General features: G+C 42.1%; 2 protein-coding genes across 8 annotated transcripts in view; one reads left to right on the top strand and one right to left on the bottom strand.

Annotated features, from left to right (window-relative positions):
• The window catches only part of dxo (decapping exoribonuclease), a 22,637-nt gene extending 17,960 nt beyond the window's left edge, over positions 1–4,677 (bottom strand). The window contains exon 1 of one of the 6 annotated variants that reach the window (XM_072481457.1): positions 4,557–4,677. The gene's annotated coding sequence lies outside the window, so the exon portion shown is untranslated. Of the gene's footprint in view, positions 1–3,630; positions 4,469–4,556 lie in introns of those variants that run through there. The other 5 variants (XM_072481456.1, XM_072481455.1, XM_072481453.1 and 2 more) reach the window with 5 other exon arrangements.
• On the top strand, positions 4,677–20,368 carry LOC140394310 (inactive serine/threonine-protein kinase 19-like). 2 transcript variants are annotated; one of them, XM_072481462.1, is made up of 7 exons: positions 4,677–4,828; positions 7,574–7,690; positions 10,769–10,914; positions 11,852–12,087; positions 14,693–14,790; positions 18,494–18,641; positions 19,999–20,368. In XM_072481462.1, exons 1-7 carry the CDS (start codon positions 4,774–4,776, stop codon positions 20,042–20,044), a joined length of 846 nt encoding a protein of 281 aa, XP_072337563.1. In that variant the 5' UTR covers positions 4,677–4,773; the 3' UTR covers positions 20,045–20,368. The 2 variants fall into 2 exon arrangements, with proteins under 2 accessions (XP_072337563.1, XP_072337564.1); XM_072481463.1 differs by lacking the exon at positions 18,494–18,641.

The following is a 20,368-nucleotide window of genomic DNA, read 5'->3' as shown; positions in this document are numbered from 1 at the left end:
AATCTCGCTTCAGAGGACAAACCCCTCTCTTCTCTGGAATCAATCTAGAGAACCCTCTCTGAATTGCCTCTAATGCAACTCCATCCCTCTTCAAATAAGGGGACCAAAAAAGCACACAGTACTCTAGGTGCGATCTCACCAATGCCTTGTACAGTTGCAGCAAACCTTCCCTACTTTTATACTCTATCCCTTTAGCTGTAAAGCTAAAATTCCATTTGCCTTCCTTATTACCTGCTAGACCTGCATGCTAGTTTTCTGCGACTCATGCACAAAGACATCCAGATCCCTATGCATGGAAGCACTCTGACGTTCATCTCCATTTAGATAATAAGTTGCTGTTCCATTTTCCCGACCAGAATGGATAACCTCCCACTTGTCCATTAAACTCCATCTGCCAAATTTTGGCCCACGCACCTATCTGTATCCATTTGTACATTTCTTATTTCCTGATTGCAGCTTACTAGCCCACCTACATAGAAAATGGGAGGAGCCCATTCGAGCTTGCTCTGCCAATTATTATCTCCGGGTGCTCCCGTTTCCTCCCACAAGTCCAAAAAGACGTGCTGTTAGGTAATTTGGACATTCTGAATTCTCCCTCTGTGTACTGACAGGCGCCGGAATGTGGCGATTAGAGGCTTTTCAAAGTAACTTCATTGCAGTCTTAATGTAAGCCTATTTGTTACAATAAAGATGATAAATCATCAAGTTTAATACCTTGCCCCCCCCATATCACTCGATCCCTTTATCCCCAAGAGCTATATAGAATCATAGAATCTCTACAGAGCAGAAGGAGGCCATTCAGCCCATCGAGTCAGCACCAACTCTTGAAAAGAGTACCCTACCTAGGCCCACACCCATACCCTATCCCCACCTAATCTTTTGGATTCTAATCTGCAATTTAGCATGGCCAAACCACCTAACCTGCACTTCTTTGGGTTGTGGGAGGAAACCGGGAAGGGGGGGGGGGGGAAGAAACCGGAGCACCCGGAGGAAATCCACGCGGACACGGGGAGAAAGTGCAAACCACACAGGTGAGGCTGGAATTGAACCCGGATCCTTGGCGCTGTGATGCAGCAGTGCTAACCATTGTGCCACAATGCCCCCAATTATCTAATTTCTTCTTGAAATTGCACAATGTTTTGCATCAACTACTTCTTGTGGTAGTGAATTCCATAGATTCACCATTCTTTCTGATGAAGAAATTTCTCCTTGCCTCAGCCCTAAAAGTTTTACCCCTCATCCTCAAACTCTGACCCCTAATTCTGGACTCCTCTACCATTGGGAACATTCTTTCTGAATCTACCTGGTTTAATCCTGTTAGAATTTTAGAAGTTTCTATGAGATTCTCCCCTCACTCTTCTGCAAATTTGGCTGTAGTACCTTCTATCCCTACAACTAATAATTTGTCTTCAGTTCCATGAAGTTCAACTTTAGCTAACAGTCTCTGGTCTGGGTCTTTTATCAAATGCCTTCTGAAGTCCAAATAAATAATATCCATTAGTCATTTCCCTGTCCACTACTTTAGTCATGTCTCCAAAAATTCAATCAGGTCAGTCAGGCATGACCTATCCGTGACTTTTTTAAAAAAATGTTAGAGTGTCCAATTATTTTTTCCCAATTAAGGGGCAATTTAACGTGGCCAATCCACCTACGCTGCACATCTTTGGGTTGTGGGGGCGAAACCCACACAAACACAGGGAGAATGTACAAACTCCACACAGACAGTGACCCAGAGCTGGGATCGAACCTGGGACCTCGGTGCCGTGAGGCAGCAGTACTAACCACTGCGCCACCGTGCTCCCCGACCTATCCTTTACAACTCCATGCTGGCTCTCTGATCAGCTGAAAATGTTGAAGCTGTTCACTGTTATTGTTACTTTGCCAACCTAAATGTTGGTTATAACAGGAATTAATGGTGTACAATATAGATTTTTAATCTTAAAAATAGTAAAACGGTTTGTAATAAAAACTATGAAGTTGCTTATTTTTTCAAGCTTTTAAAATATTTGACTTATACTGTCTCAAGAAATGAGTCAAGAACAAAGCTGCATAAAACTGCGACTTGTCTTGTAATCATTTTGAATAGATATAAGTGCATGGGAATTTTGAGATATGACAGTGAAATCTAATGTGCAACAAGTATTCATGAACAGCAAGAGGCAAAATTATTCGGTCACAACATCTGACCTCCGGACCTGCCTTTTACTTACTCCATCTCAAAAAAAAAGCAGTTTGATAGTAGAAAACTTGAGTATTCCTGAAAAAAGATTTTGTCAAAGCTCTTCACCTTGCACTCATCAGAACATTTGCAAGGATACAATGCAAGGGAAATCAAATTTATACTGTATGGGAAGAGGGTGTTGATTGGTTGGCAAGTGCACTCTGATTGGTGGAGGTGATGCCATGAGATTGCACCAGTTCATGGTGACTGACAGTTAACTGCTAAGCATTGTTGCTCTCTTTTCCCAAAGAAAATGCAATTTTTTGATCCGATTGGCTCAAATGATCTTGGTTCATGCCAGAGGAAAATGTGAAAACGGAGGAGAGAAGAACAAGTTATTTTTCATATTATTTTTGTCAGCTGTTTTACCCATGTCTTTCTCTGAACCACATCACAAATCTATCTAACTGCAGCAAAATCATTGGATTGTCCAATAAGTACATAAAGGCAAGTCAAATGATCCGTACCTGCAGTACTAGTTAATGATCCAGAAATATTACCAAGATGATTGGATTTTGCTTTCGAGGCAATATATGGGATTTTATTATTAACTTTAAGGAATTCTGTTCATTTAGGCTCCTCCAGCAATGGTTGTTCTCTAGTCTGTCATTCTGACTGGATATTCTTCACCAGGTGCTGAGTTTATAAACCTAGGTGCTGAGTTTCAACAAGCTAATTGACTATGGACACATGCTCAATCCTGCCATCAAAGATTCACTTTTCAACATGGGTTGCTGGACAATGATTAGTAATCGATGAAAGGTCATCAACTGAAATGTTAACTCAATCTCTCTATCCATTGATGCTGCCAGACCCAAAGAGCTTTCAGCATATAAAACTCCTCTCAATAACCTGCTCAACAATTAATATCTGGTATTGCTTGTAAAGGAAAATTGTTTATCAGTAGTCACATGCATTATTTTCTTCTGTTAATTTCATAAATTTAAATCAACTGGTAATCAATCACCAAGGGACTTTTGCAAATGACCAATTAAAAGAATTCAGTACTGCAGTTAAAATACAGTGCTGAAACTACAATACTGCTCTTATTTTACAATTAATCTGCAAGGCACTCACAACAACCTCCCCATACCAGTTCTCTTCCCCTCTTCTGCCAAATACCATGAGTTAATATGGGGCACATGGCTAGGAATTATTTCATCCAAGTGGCCAGTTTGGGACTCTGAACACAAGGTGTGTCTGGGCCAAACAGTGCAGCTTACATTCGTAGCAATAGCACTTTCTCTACCTCTGTATAATCTCAGTGACTGGATCACCAGATAATTCATTACTGGGTACCAAGAAACAAACACAATCATTATTTCTCAAATATTATTTATTGACTTATTTACAGTAGTTGTCATCCGTTTAAATCAGAAAATTGTCAAAAATCCCTGACTGCAACTTACCAAAAAAAAAAGATTTTACAATTCTGACAAAACCATGTCCAGGAACAACATAACACCACAAAAGTGGTTAACGTCAAAATGTGTGACAGATAATTACAGGCTGCACAGACATAAAGGAAGGATCTCTGTCAGGATCTCTGCAACACAGCCAGGCCAACACCAGTGCTCATACTTTCAAAGGACCGTTAAAAAAAAAATCAGACGTCCAAGTTAAAAAAAGACGACAGAGTTTAGTGACACTAGCCTTTCAGTCTCAGATCTGGTTCAAATCCAGTCGCGGCTGATGGGATGAAAGTCTCCTTCCGCTGCAAGAATTCCCACGGTAAATGGGTTGAGTTAAAATCTCAAGCGGAGGAGTGATTCCCAGTTGGAAACTGTCACTCTCACTCAGTGATGCGACAGGACAGGTGCTGGGATATTAAATGCGAAGACTATTCGCGCGGGCGGGGGTCGATTTTCTGGGATGGGGAATTTAATCTGCACCCGATTTCACCCCCAAGCACGAATGGCGAGAGTCAGGGGTAGAATTCAGGAAATCGGCCCGTCCATCCCCCTTCTCTCTCTCTTTCCCTCGGATTCCTTTCGGGCCTTTCAGCCGCAGAGAGGTCGGAGTCTCCTTTGCTCCCGGGACTGTGGAGAGGCGGCAGGTGTGCAGCCTGTCCCCCGAGGCCCTTTAACGGCTTCATTCACAGGAAAGGAGGAGAGAGAAACAAACCCGCGCTTCCAGCTTGAACACGGTACCGTTCTCCGCCTCACCGGGAGGAGGTGGCGCCGCCACCGAGGGGGAGCTGGAGCAACAGCGCGAAATGGCGCCGAGAAACCAGCACCGCAGCTTTCAGCTTCCGGAGGGAAACATAATCCACCTCAGAAACAATTTAACCGAATACACCATCAGTTCACCTTTTCGTTCGCTGAAAAAAACTTACATTCATACTTTGAGAAGTAGCGCACTTAATTAAGACGGCAGCTGTTTTGTTTTGGTTCCGTATCGAATTAATGGATGGAAATGAATAATTCTGTCAGGTTGACCGGACATCAATTAGACGCGCACATTATAAAACGTCATCTCTGTGCACCGATGTTTGGGTGTCGCGGAATGATTGCGTTTCTGTCGACATTAAATGTAGGCATCACCTGCTTCTGATGAGGGGCGAAGCGGTGGCTACTACTAGTACAACCCGCAGCTTGGATGGTTCAGGTAATTATGTTATATCTCGACTTGACTATCCCAACGCACTCCCCTAGCTGGCCTCTCTTCATTTTTAGCAAACTTGAAGTCATCCAAAACTCTGCTGCCTTAACCCGAACTTGCAGCAAGTCTCCTTCCCCAATCGCCCCTGTGCTCAATGCCGTCTAGTCAAGAAATGTCTTGATTTAAAGCTCCCATCCTTGCTTTCAAATGCAAAAATTTCAATGGTATTACCGACACTGATCTTATATGTTTGTGTGATGTGGTTGTCACTGGCTAGGCAAGGATCATTGCCCTCCCTTAATTGTCCTTGAGAGAGTGCTGAGCTGCTTTTTGAACTGCTGCATGTTGTGTAGGAACATTTATAGTGCTGTTAGGAAGGGAGTTCCAGGATTTTGACCCAGTGACAGTGAAGGAATGGTGACTACAGTTCAAGTTGGTAATGCCAAGGTAAGAGAATCTCTCTTGTTAGAGATGGTCGTTGCCTGGCACTTCTGTGGTGTGAATGTTACTTGCTACTTATCAGCCCTGAATCCTACCTAGGTCTTGCTGTTTATGGATATGGACTGCTTCAGTATTTGAGGAGTCATTAATAGTGTGGAACGTTGTGCAATCATCAGCAAAAGCTCCCACTTCTGACCTTATGATAGAGGGAAGGCTAAGATGGTTGGGCTTAGAGCACCATCTGTGGAACTCCTGCAGTGATGCCCTGAGACTTATGACTCCAATCAGTGAATCTCCACTATGAACATCCTGGGGGTTACCATTACCCGGCCATATAAATACTGTGGCTGCACTAGCAGGACCGAGGCTGGGAATTCTGTGGCAATTAACTCACCACCTGAGTCCCCAAAGCCTGTCCAGAAATTAGGGACAATTCAGGAGTGTGATGGAGTACTCTCTGCTTAACTAGATCAATGTGACCCCAACACCCAAGATGTTTGACATCCAGGGCACAACAGCCCATTTAATTGGCACCCCACCTACCATCTTCAACATTGACTACTGCAGCAGCTCACCAAGGCTCTTTTGTCACCACCTTCTAAACTTGTGACCTCTACCACCTAGAAGGACAAGGGCAGCAGATTTTTCCAAAAATCATTTATGGGATGTGGGCATCGCTGGTTAGGCCAGCATTTATTGCCCATCCCTAATTTCCTCTGAGAAGGTGATGGTGAGCTGCTTTCTTGAGCTACTGCAGTCCCTGTGGTGTAGGGACACCCACAGTGCTGTTAGGGAGTCGCAGAGTTTTGACCCAGTGTCAGTAAAAGAACAGCTATATATTTCCAAGTCAGGGTGGTGAGTGACTTGGAGGGAACATCCAAGTGGTGGTGTTCCAATGTGCCTTCTGCCCTTGTCCTTGTAGATGGTAGCATTTGTGGATTTGGCAGGTGTTGCCTAAAGAGCTTTGTTGTGTTCCTGCCGTGCATTTGTAAGTGGTACACAATGCTGCTACTGTGCGTCAGTGGGGGAGGGAGTGAATGTTTGTGGAAGGAGTGCCAATCAAATGGGCTTCTTTGTCTTGGCTGGTGTCAAACTGCATAGTGTTGTTGGAGCTGCATTCATCCAGGTAAGTGGAGAGTATTCTATCACACTTCTGACTTGTGCCTTGTAGATGGTAGACATGCCTTGGGAAGTCAGAAGGTGAGTTACTCACCCCAGGATTCCTAGCCTCTGATCTGCTCTTGTTGCCACAGTATTTATATGGTTAGTCCAGTTGCTGTTCCTTCATTTTTGCTGAGTCAAAATCATGAAAAGAGCAATGTGGGTGTTCCTATACCAAGTGGGCAATGGTTCAAGAAGGTGACTCACCACCACAGTCTAAAGGCCAATTGTGGATGGGCAACAAATAAGCCTAGCCTGCAACGCCCACATCCCATGAAAGAATTTAAAATCTCTCCCATGGTTTTGCTGCCTTGATCTTACTCTCTCAATCCTTGGAATCTATCAAGTCTGTAATGAAGTCAAAAGCTGAGAGGTACCCAAACTGAGCAATGGGCAGGCTATCGCTAAGTACTGCTGGATAGCACTGTACATCACATTCCATTACTTAGTCTATGATTTAAGAGTGGACTGATGGGGTGGTAATTGGCCTTACTGATTTGTCCTACTTCTTGTGGACTGGACATACCTGGACAATTTCCCACATTGTCGGATGGATAGTTAAGTTTACTTGAATTCACAATCACTTGATTGGACAGAAGTATATAATGCTTTGGTGACATTAATGCAATGGGAATTTTATAACTTGTGTGGTTCCAATTGGAGATCCCATTTTACTTGTTTCAACTTCTGAGTCAGAAGATTGTGTGTTCAAGTCCCGCTTCAGAAAGCTGAGCACATCATCTAGGCTGATACACTCAGTGCAGTACTGAGGGTATGCAATACTGTTGGAGGTCCTGTTGTTTGGATGGAACCCTCACGCAAGATTTATCTGTCCTCAAGTGAACATAAAAGATCCCATTATACCATTTTGAAAATGAGAATGGAAGTGCTCCTGGTACTCTAGTCAATGCTTATTCTCAATCAAATGTCTTGAGGTCATGAAAGGTGCTATATAAATGCAAGTCTTTCTTTCGGTGAAATGGTCAAAGTCCTTTTTGAGCAGTTTCAATTGTACTGAGTAGCATATGATATATTATTATGGATGGTTGTTTAAGTGAAAATGTTGCACTTGGAACTGACACCGTTACAGATAAGATTATTTTACTGTGCAATGTTTCAATTGCTATCTTTTTCTATTCTTAATTACAGTAATGAATCGGAAAAGAAACTTGATACCAGATGTTTTTCGGCATGTGAAGAAACACAAGTCTGGGTTAGCAGAAGGCTTCAAGTTGGTGGACAAGACAAAAGATGACAATTTTGATGGTAACACTATGAATGTTTGAATAATACAACTGGAAAATACATTCTTTAATTTCACTTGTTATCACACAAGTTTTCATCTCCTAGCATTTTGTCTGTAGCCTTACAGGTTAAATCACTTGCATATCCAGACACATTTAAAATGAGTGTTTCTACCTAGAAACAGGAACAGGAGTAGGCCATTCAGCCCCTCAAACCTGTCCCACCACCATTCAATGAGATCATGGTTAATGTGTGACCCAACTCCATATACCTGCCTTTGGCCCATATCCTTTAACACCTTTGCTTAACATAAACCTATCTATGTCAGACTTGGAATGAACAACTGATTTAGCTTCAACTGCTATTTATGGGAGACAGTTCCAAACCTCTACCACCCTTTGAGTGAAAAACTTCTTCCTAACATCTTTCCTGAATTTCTAGCCCTAATTTTTAGAATATGCCTCTAGTTTTAGAATCTCCAACCAGTGGAAAAGATTTACTTTATCTACCCTGTATTTCCCTGTTAATATCTTGAATTCTTTGATCTGATCATCCTTTAGCCTTCTAAATTCTAGTTAAAACTGGTCTAATTTGAATAATCTCTCCTCGTAACTCAACCCCTGTAAACCAGGTATCATTTTTGTAAACCTACACTGCCCTCCCTCCAAGGCCAAAATATCCTTCCTAAGGTGTGGTGCCCAGAACTGCTCACAGTGACTCTAAGTGGGGTCTAACCAGGGTTTTGTATAACTGCAGCATAACCCCTGTGTCGTTATATCCCAATTCTCTAGATATAAAGGCTAGCGTTCCAATAGCCTTTTTGATTATTTTCTGCACTTTTCTGTGGCATTGTAAGGACCTATGCACCTGAACCACCAAGTCTCTTTGGGCATCCGCTGCATCTAATCTCTTTCCATTTAGAACACCCTTTCAGACAGCGAGTTCCAGACCCCTACAATGCTCTGGGTGAGAAAGGTTTTCCTCATCTTCCCTCAAATCCTTCTACCCCCAATCACTCTAATTCTATGTCCCCTAGTCATTGATCTGTCTGCTAAGTAAATAGGTCCTTCCCATCCATTCTATTCAAGCCCCTCAAAATTTGATACATCTCAATCAGATTTCCCCTCAGCCTCCTCTGATCCAAGGAGAACAACCCCCAGCCTATCCAATAGTTGCAATTTTCAAGCCCTGTAAGTGTATTCTGTAGCCTCTCTAATGCAATTAAACCCTTCTGTAATGAGGTGACCAGAACTGCACATGCTATTCAAGAGATATTTTGTATGAATCCAGCATAACCTCCCTGCTCTTGTATTCTATGCCTCAGCTAATAAAGGAAAGGAGCATCCCTAAACCCCACTTGCACCTTCCAATTGTCCGACTCCCTTCTCTATCGTGGAGGAGGTGGATACTCATTGACTGAACCCTCTGGTGTTGAGAAGGCTGACTCTTTATCCTGAGAGCACACAGAAATGTGTTTTCATTTAGATTACTGCAATGGTATCGTGTATTTTATTTGAATGCTGTTTGCAAAGACAATTGATAATCCTCAACCCAACTACACTAAAACGACATTAGCTACATTAAAACTTCTAGCTTGAAACTTCTAGCTTGTTACACAGGAGAATGTAAAAAATAGGAGGCGTGTAGGCCATTTGGCCTCCCGAGCCTGCTAGGCCATTCAATACAGTCATGGCTGATCTTCTATCTCGATGGCAAATAAGGGGCAATTTAGCATGGCCAATCCACCTACCCTGCACATCTTTTGGGTTGTGGGGGTGAGATCCACGCAGACGCCGGGAGAATGTGCAAACTCCACACAGACAGTGACCCGGGGCTGGGATCGAACCCGGGGCTGGGATCGAACCCAGGTCCTCAGCGCCGTGAGGCAGCAGTGTTAACCACCGTGCCACCCTTCGATGTCTCTTTCTTGACCTGTCCCTATTTCCCTTGATTTCCTTAATGTCCACAAATCTATCAATCTGAATCTTGATTAGAGTTTTTAGATTTATTGTCACGTGTACCGAGGTACAGTGTAAAATATTGTTCTGTGCACAGTCCAGGCAGATCACTCCATATATGAAAACATAGAACATACGATAAATACACAATGTAAATACATAACCATAGACATTGGGTGATACATATGAATATAGTGCTACAACTGTAGAGAAGATGCATTGAAAGATCAGTTCAGTCCATAAGAGGACCATTCAGGAGTCTTGTAACAGCGGGGAAGAAGCTGTTTTTGAATCGATTGCTGCATTTTCTCAAACTTTCGTATCTCCTGCCCGATGGAAGAGAGAATAACCTGGATGGGAGGGTCTTTGATTATGCTGCCAGTTTTTCCAAGGCAGTGGGCGATGTAGACAAAGTCAATCGATGGGTGGCTGGCCCGCATGATGGACTGGGCTGTGTTCACGACTCTCAGTAGTTTCCTTATGGTCTTGGACCAAGCAGTTGCCAGATCAAGCTGCGATACAGCAAGATACTTTATATGGTACATCTGTAAAAATTGGTAAGTCATTGTGCACATACTGAATTTCCTGAGGAAATATAGGCATTTCTTGGTTGTAGTGTCAACGTGGGTAGACCAGGACAGATTGTTGGTGATGTTTACACCTAGGAATTTGAAGTTGTCAACCACCTTGGCATCATTGATACAGACAGGGGCATGGATGACACTTTGCTTCCTGAAGTTGATGAGGGAGAGATTGTTGTCATTGTAACATGCCACTAGGTTCTCTATTTTCCTCCTGTACTCTGATTTGTTGTGTTTGAGATCCAACCCAGTATGGTCGTGCCATCAGCAAACTTGTAGATGGAGTTAGAGCCAAATTTTGTCACAGTCGTGTGTGTATCAGGAGCATAATAGGGACAGTCTTGCGGGACCCCAGTTTTGAGGACTATCGTGGAGGAGGTGGATATTCATTGACTGAACCCTCTGGTGTTGAGAAGGCTGACTCTTTATCCTGAGAGCACACAGAAATGTGTTTTCATTTAGATTACTGCAATGGTATCGTGTAATTTATTTGAATGCTATTTGCAAAGACTTTAGAATCCTAAAAATTGACAATTGCTTATGTTTACATTTTTCAACAGGCGTGCCAAATGATACTGAATCCGCGCTTATTTCTTTAGCGTCCTTATTTCCTCGCAAGTTATTTGATGATTCTCTTCCGCCTATAGTTCTAAAACACCAACTTTACAGTATTGTTAAAGACAAAACTACAGTTGATCGTCAACTGGTAAGTCTATTATTATGTGAAGCTACTGTATGTGTTGTTTAAGCACGTGGAGAACTGAAATTGAGATAGAAATGTATGTTCCAAAGAAGATTCATACTCTCCCCACAGATACTGCCAGACTGAGTTTTTCCAGCATTTTGTTTTGATTTCAGATCTCCAGCGTTTGCAGTATTTTGCTTTATAGGCTTGTAGTTATGTATGTAAGGTAATTAGCCATATTTCATCAGGGGCCATAGGCATCTCTCTCTGTTGGAGAGAGACAAGTGATCATATAGCTTGAGGGCATCATTTTGCATCAAGCATGGGACAAGGCAAGGAGACAGGCCTCCATGAATGATGACAGCTGTAATGGGGATTGAACACACTGTTGGTGTCATTCTGTATCACATTCTAGCCAACTGCACTAGCTCAAGTTTTGGTCGAGACGTCACTCTATATTCATTTGAATTACTTGTTCAGTAAAACAAAAAATCCTGGAACCACTTGACAGTCAGACAGCATCTCTGGAGAGAGAAACATTTCAAGGTGATGATGTTTCTTCAGCATTCCCTCATCACTGTGTCATTTTAGATTAAGTGCTCAAATCCCTGGAGTGGGATGTGAACACACAACCTTCTGCCTACCCACTGAACCAAGACTGCTTCTGAAATGAAATGAAATGAAAATCGCTTATTGTCACAAGTAGGCTTCAAATGAAGTTAATGTGAAAAGCCCCTAGTCGCCACATTCCGGCGCCTGTTCGGGGAGGCTGTCACGGGAATCGAACCGTGCTGCTGGCCTGCCTTGGTCTGCTTTCAAAGCCAGCGATTAAGCCCTGTGCTAAACAGCCCCTGTGACTAATTATGATCAGCTACTCTCTAATGTTAAGAATCTCAGGATATTCAAATTGATCTAAATCATAATAGTGCCATTGTTTTCATTCCTGTATGTTCATCAGAATGAACTAAAGGATCGAGGAGATGTCCGGATTTTCCAGTTTGGATTTGACACGGATGTGTTCGGCGTTGTATTTACTGAAGATTACAAAAGTAAAGTTTTGGCTGCAACAGCAACAAAAGGAACTGCTGCAACAGTACAAAAGTTTCTGGAGACTGTGTTGAACTCGTGTACAGATATTGGTTTCAACGAAGATAAAATGCTGAAGGAGTTTTCATTTTGTGACCAAGAAATAACGTAAGTAACTGGGATAGTGCAAAGGAATAAAACATTAAAGAATCGTATCTTGTCTTGTTTGAAAATGGTATTCAACACTTCAAGCCGGTTATGCAATTCAATTTGTATGCTACAGAAGAATGTTTGTGACTTGAACGGCCACTTAAGCATTTTCTTTTGGGGGCAGCACGGTGGCGCAGTGGGTTAGCCCTGCAGCCTCATGGTGGCGAGTGCCCAGGTTCGATCCCGGCTCTGGGTCACTGTCCGTGCAGAGTTTGCACATTCTCCCCGTGTTTGCGTGGGTTTCGCCCCACAAACCCAAAGATGAGCAGGCTAGGTGGATTACCCACACTAAATTGCTCTCTCATTGGAAAAAATGAATTGGGTACTCTAAATTTAAAAAAAAAAAAGCATAATGTCTTTTCAAACATGTCAAACCAGTTTATTCAAAATCCTGAAGAAAGGGCATTGATCTTAAACTTTAACATGTTTTCTCTCTCTCTGCAGATGCTGCTGAATATTTCCAGCATTTTCTGTTATTATTCATTCATTGTTTTTATTACGTGCTCAGATTTTTTTGCTTGCCGATAGAAAATCACAGATTGCAAGAATCCTAAATAAGAAATTGAATTTTCTTTTCAGTTTTTTAAAGATGCAGACACTTTAGTGCGTAACTTGAAGAATCACGTTTAAGTAGAAGTTAAGAAACATGCTAAAGGGCAGCACGGTGGGGCAGTGCTTTGCACTGCTGCCTCACGGCACCGAGGTCCCAGGTTCGATCCCCGCTCTGGGTCACTGTCCGTGTGGAGTTTGCACATTCTCCCCGTGTTTGCGTGGGTTTCACCCCCACAACCCAAAGATGTGCAGGGCAAGTTGATTGGCCACATTAAATTGCCCCTTAATTGGGAAGAGTGAATTGAGTGCTCTAAATTAAAAAAAAAAAAAAGAAACCCATTTAAGAAGGGTGCTCTTTCAAAGGGCTGGTGCAGACTCGATGGGCCGAATGGCCTCCGTCTGCACTGTAAGGAGTCTATGATTTCGATAGTGATTAATCTTTGTCTTTTTAAATAAATTTAGAGTACCCAATTATTTTTTTTCCCCAATTTAACATGGCCAATCCACCTAACCTGCACATCTTTGGGTTGTGGAGGTGATACCCATGCAGACACTGGGAGAATGAGCAAACTTCATACGGGCCAGAATCGAACCCGGATCCTCAGCACGTGAGGCAGCAATGCTAAGTGATTAATCTTTGTGTATTAGCATTTAGAATATTGAGAATGTTTTATAAAAAAAAAATAAAAAGACTTTGGTAGGATTTGAATCCCTGTGTAGGACCAGGCTTCATGTGTGAGAAACATGCTCAAGTTTATAATTTCCATTTACTTCACTGAAAGGTTTTCCGTACGTTCAAATGTTGTTAGAATGTCAATGCTGTGTTGCAGCATGATATACTCTTGGCTGTTACTGTGTCTCAAGGCTCTTTTTATTTTCCTATAAATTTAGAGTATCCAATTATTTTTTTCCTTGGCAATTTAGCTTGGCCAATCCATCTACCCTGCACATCTTTGGGTTGTTGGGGTGAGACCCTTGCAGACACAGGGAGAATGTGCAAATTGGACAATGACCCAGACCGGATCGAACCTGAGTCCTAAGCGCCATGAGGCAGCAGTGCTAATCACTGCACCACCGTGCTGCCCCCAATCTCGGGGGGTCTTTTTGTCTGATCAATTACTCAGAAATGGAATGATTGTTATATAGATAGATAGATCACACAATTGTTATGGTGCAGAAGGAGGCCATTCAGCCCCAGCACTGGCTCTCCAAATGTGCATTATGACTTGGTGCCGTTCTCCTGCTGTTTCCCCATACCCCTGCACATTGTTTCGATTCAAATAATCATCTAATGTCCTTTTGAATGCCTCAATTGAACTTGTGTCTCCACCACACTTCCAGGTACCCGTTGTGTGTGAAAGTTTTTTTTTTTCTCTCAAAATATTTGCTTCTTTTCAAATCACTTTAAATCTGTTCCCGCTTCCTTTCAATCCTTTTATGAGCTGTAACAATTTCTACTCATCTACTCCAATGAACCCCCTCGTGGTTTTGAACACCTCTGTTAGATCTCGTCTCAGCCTTCTCTACAATGAGGATAGTCCAAACCTCTCCAATGTATCCTCATAACCAAAGTTTCCCATCCCTGGAACCAGTCTAGTAAACGTTGTCTGTACTCTCTCCAATGCATTCATATCCTGCCTAAAGTGTGGTGCCCAGAACTGTCCACAATACTCCAGCTGAGGTTGAACTGGGTTTTAGCAATCTTGAAAACTGACCAGTTAATCTGCTTTCCTTGTTTGTTATGATGGGGGGAAGAACTCCTAGTTCTTTTCAATAGTACCAGGTGTTATTTAATGTCCATTTTGATAAGGTAAATGGGACCTTTAGATTAATGTCTCTTCCATACAGGTTTAGTGCAGATCATTGACTCTAGAAAAAAATGTATTTGGACTCTCTCAAATCCATGGGATAGCTGTAATCTCCATCACGTGTATGTGGTCTGTTCCGACAAATTAAATTGCCTGGAGATTACTTTCATTTTTATAAATACTCTAATTCCTTTTGTTGACAGGCAGTTGGTGAATGCAGGACTTCTTACAGTCCGAGATTTTGGATGCTGGTGGCTTGCTATTCCAGGTGCTGGGCGATTTGTGAAATACTTTGTGAAAGGTATGTCCCATCACAATGTATTGGGGGAGGTGACTGGTTACTGAAATACACAAGCAATTTTGAACTCCATCAGAAGGCTGCAGGCTGTTTTCTGTTTGGTTTTAAGATATTGTTCAATATTTTAATGACTGAAAGTTTGTGTTAGCCTTGCCCAGTGGTAGCACTCTTGCCTCGGTCTCAGAAAACAGATACTTGGGCAAATAATCTAGTCAAACTTTCAATTTGGTACTGAGTGAGTGCTGCAGTATGTTTTGGATAAGATGTTAAACTGGAGTCTCATCACCCTTATTCGCTGGATGTAAAACAAAAGCAGGGGACTTTTCCTGCTGACCTGACTAATATTTGTCCCTCACCCAGATCACTAAAAAGATTGTCACATTACTGTTTGTGGGAGTTATCTTGTGCAAATTGATTTCCCTACAAAGCAACAGTTCATAGATTATCATAGAATTTACAGTGCAGAAGGAGGCATTCGGCCCATCGAGTCTGCACCGGCTCTTGGAAAGAGCACCTTACCCAAAGTCAACATCTCCACCCCGTCCTCATAACCCAGTAACCCCACCCAACACTATGGGCAATTTTGGACACTAAGGGCAATTTTAGCATGGCCAATCCACCTAACCTGCACATCTTTGGACTGTGGGAGGAAACCGGAGCACCCGGAGGAAACCCACGCACACACTGGGAGGATGTGCAGACTCCGCACAGACAGTGACCCAAGCCGGAATCGAACCTGGGATCCTGGAGCTGTGAAGCAATTGTGCTATCCACAATGCTACCGTGCTGCCCCTTGCTCCTGCTTTTTAAAAAAAAAAAAAAAATACTTCATTGGTGGACCTGAGACTGTGAAAGGTGTTTTATTTTTAAAATGTATTTAGGAAAGTGATACAATTATTAAAACCTCAATCTAATATTGTAACACAATGAGTTTTACATTCAGTTTGAAGGCGAGAAGAGTGGGTCTATGACTTAAGTAAGGGCAGTTATGAGGGCTAGCTAAAGTAAACGGGGGGGGGGGGGGGGGGGGGGGGAAGGGACCACAGGCCGAGCCAGAGGGTGGCAAAATGTACATAAAGTAAATTAAGGGAAGGATGGGATCATAGAATTTAAGGGGATATTTCAGAATACACATGACAGGTAGTTTCCGACATGGGAGAACCCACCCACCATCTGTGGTTAACTAAGTATCAAACTTAAAGAAAAATATATAAATCCATAAAGATGGGTGGCAGGTCAGAAGATTGGAAGATTTGATGTGCCAAATGGCTTCCTTCTGCACTGTAGGGATTCTATGAATGACTAAAATATTGATAAGCAAGGAAAAATTAGAATATGAGAGAAAGCTAACTAGAAATATAAAGACAGATGGGCAGCACGGTGGCGAGGGCCCAGGTTCGATCCCGGCTCTGGGTCACTGTCCGTGTGGAGTTTGCATGTTCTCCTCATGTTTGCATGGGTTTTGCCCCAACAACCCAAAGATGTGCAGGCTAGGTGGATTGGCCACGCTAAATTGTCCCTTAATTGGAAAAAATGAATTGGGTACTCTAAAATTTAAAGGAAAAAAAAAAAGTTTATAGAAATATAAAGACAGATAATAGTTTCTATAGATATTTAAAAATGAAACGAGTTAATGAAATGAGTGTTGGTCCTATAGGTCTAGGGAATTAATAATGGAAAATAAAGTGATGGCAGATGAGTTGAATAGTATTTTGCATCAGTCTTCATTATAGAGGAGACAAGTAACATTCCAGAAATAGCTGTAAATCAGGAAATGGGAGGGTGGCAGGAACTCGGGGAAAATTACATTCACCAGGGAAATGGCACTGAGAAAATTGTTGGAGCTGTGGATTGACGAGTCCTTGGGTCCTGATGTACTTCATCCTAGGGTCTTAAAAGAAGTGGCTAGTAAGATGCATTGGTTTTAATTTTCCAAAATTCCCTAGATTTAGGGAAAGTTCCATTAGATTGAAAAATAGTGCATGTAACTCCTTTTATTCACAAAGGGAGGGAGACCGAAAGCAGGAGACTACAGACCAGTTAGCTTCACACCTGTCATAGGGAAAATGTTGCAAGCTATTATTAAAGATGTATGGAAAAAAAAATCGAAGTAATGAGGCAGAGTCAACATGGTCTTGTGAAAGGGAAATCGTGTTTAACCAATATATTGGACTTCTTTGAAGAAGTAACATATGCTCTGGATAAAGGAGAACCAGTGGATGTACTGTACTTCAATTTCCAGAAGGCATTTGCGAAAAATAAATGCTCATGGTGTAAGGGTTAACATATTCGCATGGATAAAAGATTGGCTAGCTAACAGGAAACAGAGTGGGCATAAATGAATCATTTTCTGGTCGGCAAGGTGTGCCCCAGGGATCAGTGCTGGGGTCTCAACTTTTTACAATTTGTATAAAAGCTTGGATGAGAGGACCAAAGGTATGGTTGCTAAATTTGCTGATGACACAAAGATATATAAGAAAGTAAGATGTGAAGAGGACAAAGGGAGGCTACAAAGGGATATATATAGGTACATAAAAATGGAGGATAATATGAAATTGCTCATTTTGGCAGGAAAAATAAAAAAGAAGCATATTATCTGAATGGTGCAAGATTATAGAACTTTGAGATGCAGAGGGATCTGAGTGTCCTAGTGCATGAATCATGAAAGGCTAGCATGCAGATACAGCAAGTAATTAGGAAAGCTAATAGAATGTTATTGTTTATTGTGAGGGGAATTGAATACAAAATTGGGAAGTTATTCAATTATTAGGGCGGCAAGTTGATGCAGTGGTTAGCACTACTTTCTCACGGTACCGAGGATCCGGGTTCGATCCTGGCCCTGTGTCACTGCCCGTGTGGAGTTTGCACATTCTCCCATGTATCCGTGCGTCTCACCCCCACAACCCAAAAATATGTGCAGGGTAATTGGATTGGCCACGCTAAATTGTCCCTGAATTGGGGACAAAAATTATTCTTCAGTTATGTCGGATATTAGTGAGACCACATCTGGATTACTGTGTACAATATTGGTCTCCTTTATTTAAGGAAAAATATAAATGCATCGGAAGCGGTTCAGAGAAGGTTTTCTAAACTACTACCTGGATTGGGTGGGTTGGCTTATGAGGATTAGGTTAAGGCAGGCTAGACCGGTATCTGCTGGAGTTCAGAAGAGTAAGAGATGACTTGACTGAAACAAATAAGATTCGGAAGATTCTATACAGGGTGGATATGGAGCGGATGTTTCCTCTTGTGGTTAAAATCTAGAACTTGAGGTCACTGGTTTTAAAAACAAAGGGCCACCATTTAAGACCAAGATGAGGAGAAATGTTTTGTCCTAGGGTCCTGTGATTTTGAAGCTCTCTCCCTCATAAGGCAGTGGAACAGTCTTTGAGTATTGAGAAGGCAGAGGTAGATAGATTTTTGGTAAAGAAGGGGATGAAAGGTTATTGGGGTAGGTGAGAATGTGGAGATTACAGTCTGATCAGCCATTGTCTTATTTAAGCTAATGTATATTGAACAGTGGCAGTGTATAGTGATTTTTGCACAGTATTTCAATAGAGAGTGGTAATCCTCCAGTGTTGTTCCTGTGTTTCTCTGCAATGGTAAGGGGGGATAGTGCCACGTTTAGTTTGCCTGAGTTGCTCTTCGCTGTTGCTTGACAATCACCTGTTAAAAGATAAACCTCTCTGTTGGTCACACATTACAGGTCGCAAAGCTGTTCTTGGCATGATCCGGAAATCTAAATACAATGAAGTTTTGCAGTCGGACCTAGAAACTAGGAAAGTAACCTCCACAGTAAAATTAGGGATCCAGTATCATGTTCATGACATCATTGGAGCAGAGTTGGTGAAATGGTAAAGTAACCCTTCAGTTAAATCAAAGTGGAATAACTAGGTGCCACTTGCTATGAATTTATTTTTTAATTTGATGAAACAACGATCATATGAGCCACATGGGCAAAGGAAACTTCCTGTGCTTCGGCCCCAACCTGATCTCAGAGTTGATGTTCTACAATTAGTAATCTCAGCATTTTGGGTTTTGAGGGAGAAAATTGGCTAATATGCCTGCTCCTGATCACCAACCTGAGACCCCTTTGATAATTGTGTGTGTGTGGACAATTAGGAATTGGGGCTGGTTTAGCACAGGGCTCAATCGCTGGCTTTGAAAGCAGACCAAGGCAGGCCAGCAGCACGGTTCAATTCCCGTACCAGCCTCCCTGAACAGGCGCCGGAATGTGGCGACTAGGGGCTTTTCACAGTAACTTCATTTGAAGCCTACTTGTGACAATAAGCGATTTTCATTTCATTTCAATTGGCGCTCTGCCATGTTATTTTTTTACTGCTCTGCTCCGTTTGTACACTGCTGCAGAAATAGTAATCTGGTAATGGGCAGCATGGTGGCATAGTGGTTAGCACCGCTGCCTCACGGCACTGAGGACCTAGGTTCAATTCTGGCCCTGGGTCACTGTCCGTGTGGAATTTGCATATTCTCCCCGTGTCTGTGTGGGTCTCACCCCCACAACCCAAAGATGTGCTGGGTAGGTGAATTGGCCATGCTAAAAATTGCTCCTTAATTGGGGGGAAAAAATAATTGGCTACTTTAAATTTATTTTTTAAAAAATAATGAAATAGTAACCTGGTTAACTGGTAACTAATGGGGAGAAGTCATAAACCTCAAACAAGATTCTGTTTGATAGGAAAGAAGGGAAAGCAAAGCATTTCTGGATGTGTTGTGGAAAGCCCTGTCCTGCACCCACGTTCACGCACTGAACAGCTGATGTGCTGGAAGCAAGATGCTTTCATCTCTTTATGGCTGGGGGTTTGTGGCAGGATTGGCGAAGGGAAATTATATGCATCTTAAACAGGGACCCTTGTTTAAGGAGACAAAATGACTATAATTGAAATACTTTACAGATAGAATCTGTTGCAAAATATGATTTTAATATATTTTTCATTTCAGCATTTTTTAAAAAGGATGAAGATACTAAAAACTCATTCTCATAGAAATTTACAGCACAGAAGGAGGCCATTTGGCCCATGGCGCTCTGGCATATCACTGGCTCTCTGAGAGTTATTCACTTAGCCCTGTTGCTCATTTTTCAGATATTCATCCATCCCTTTTTTAAAAAAACTGACCAGGTTAAAAGATAGGATATGTTACAATTGAGGACTGTAAAAGTCACATTTTATACATTTTTGTTTTTGAAAACAGCATTCCAACAACTACAGGAACCTTGCTGCGCTTGAATGACGTCTGATGCAGGACCTGTCCCGCAAACCACCGTATGGACCAATTTAATCTGCATGTTTGACCAGAATGTAATCAATATCAGGAAGAGGAGCTGGAAAAAGGCGGCAATCTGAAAAGAGGCAGGGAAAAATATAGATTTGACAGAAACGTGTTGCTATGAAACTAAACATTTCGGCTATTCATTTTTTTGCCAAGCTGGTTGGTGAATGGAATGAAATGTTGTTTTATTTTTCCAATTTTAAAAAATGTACGATGAGCTTGGTGAATTAACTTACAAAAAGCTTGGAATAAAGTGCAACAGAGAGAGTTGTGCAATTGTACATTCGATAAA

The sequence above is a fragment of the Scyliorhinus torazame genome, chromosome 17, assembly GCF_047496885.1.
Source record: "Scyliorhinus torazame isolate Kashiwa2021f chromosome 17, sScyTor2.1, whole genome shotgun sequence".
NCBI lineage: Eukaryota > Metazoa > Chordata > Chondrichthyes > Carcharhiniformes > Scyliorhinidae > Scyliorhinus > Scyliorhinus torazame.
This window is presented reverse-complemented; position numbering and strand designations above follow the sequence as displayed.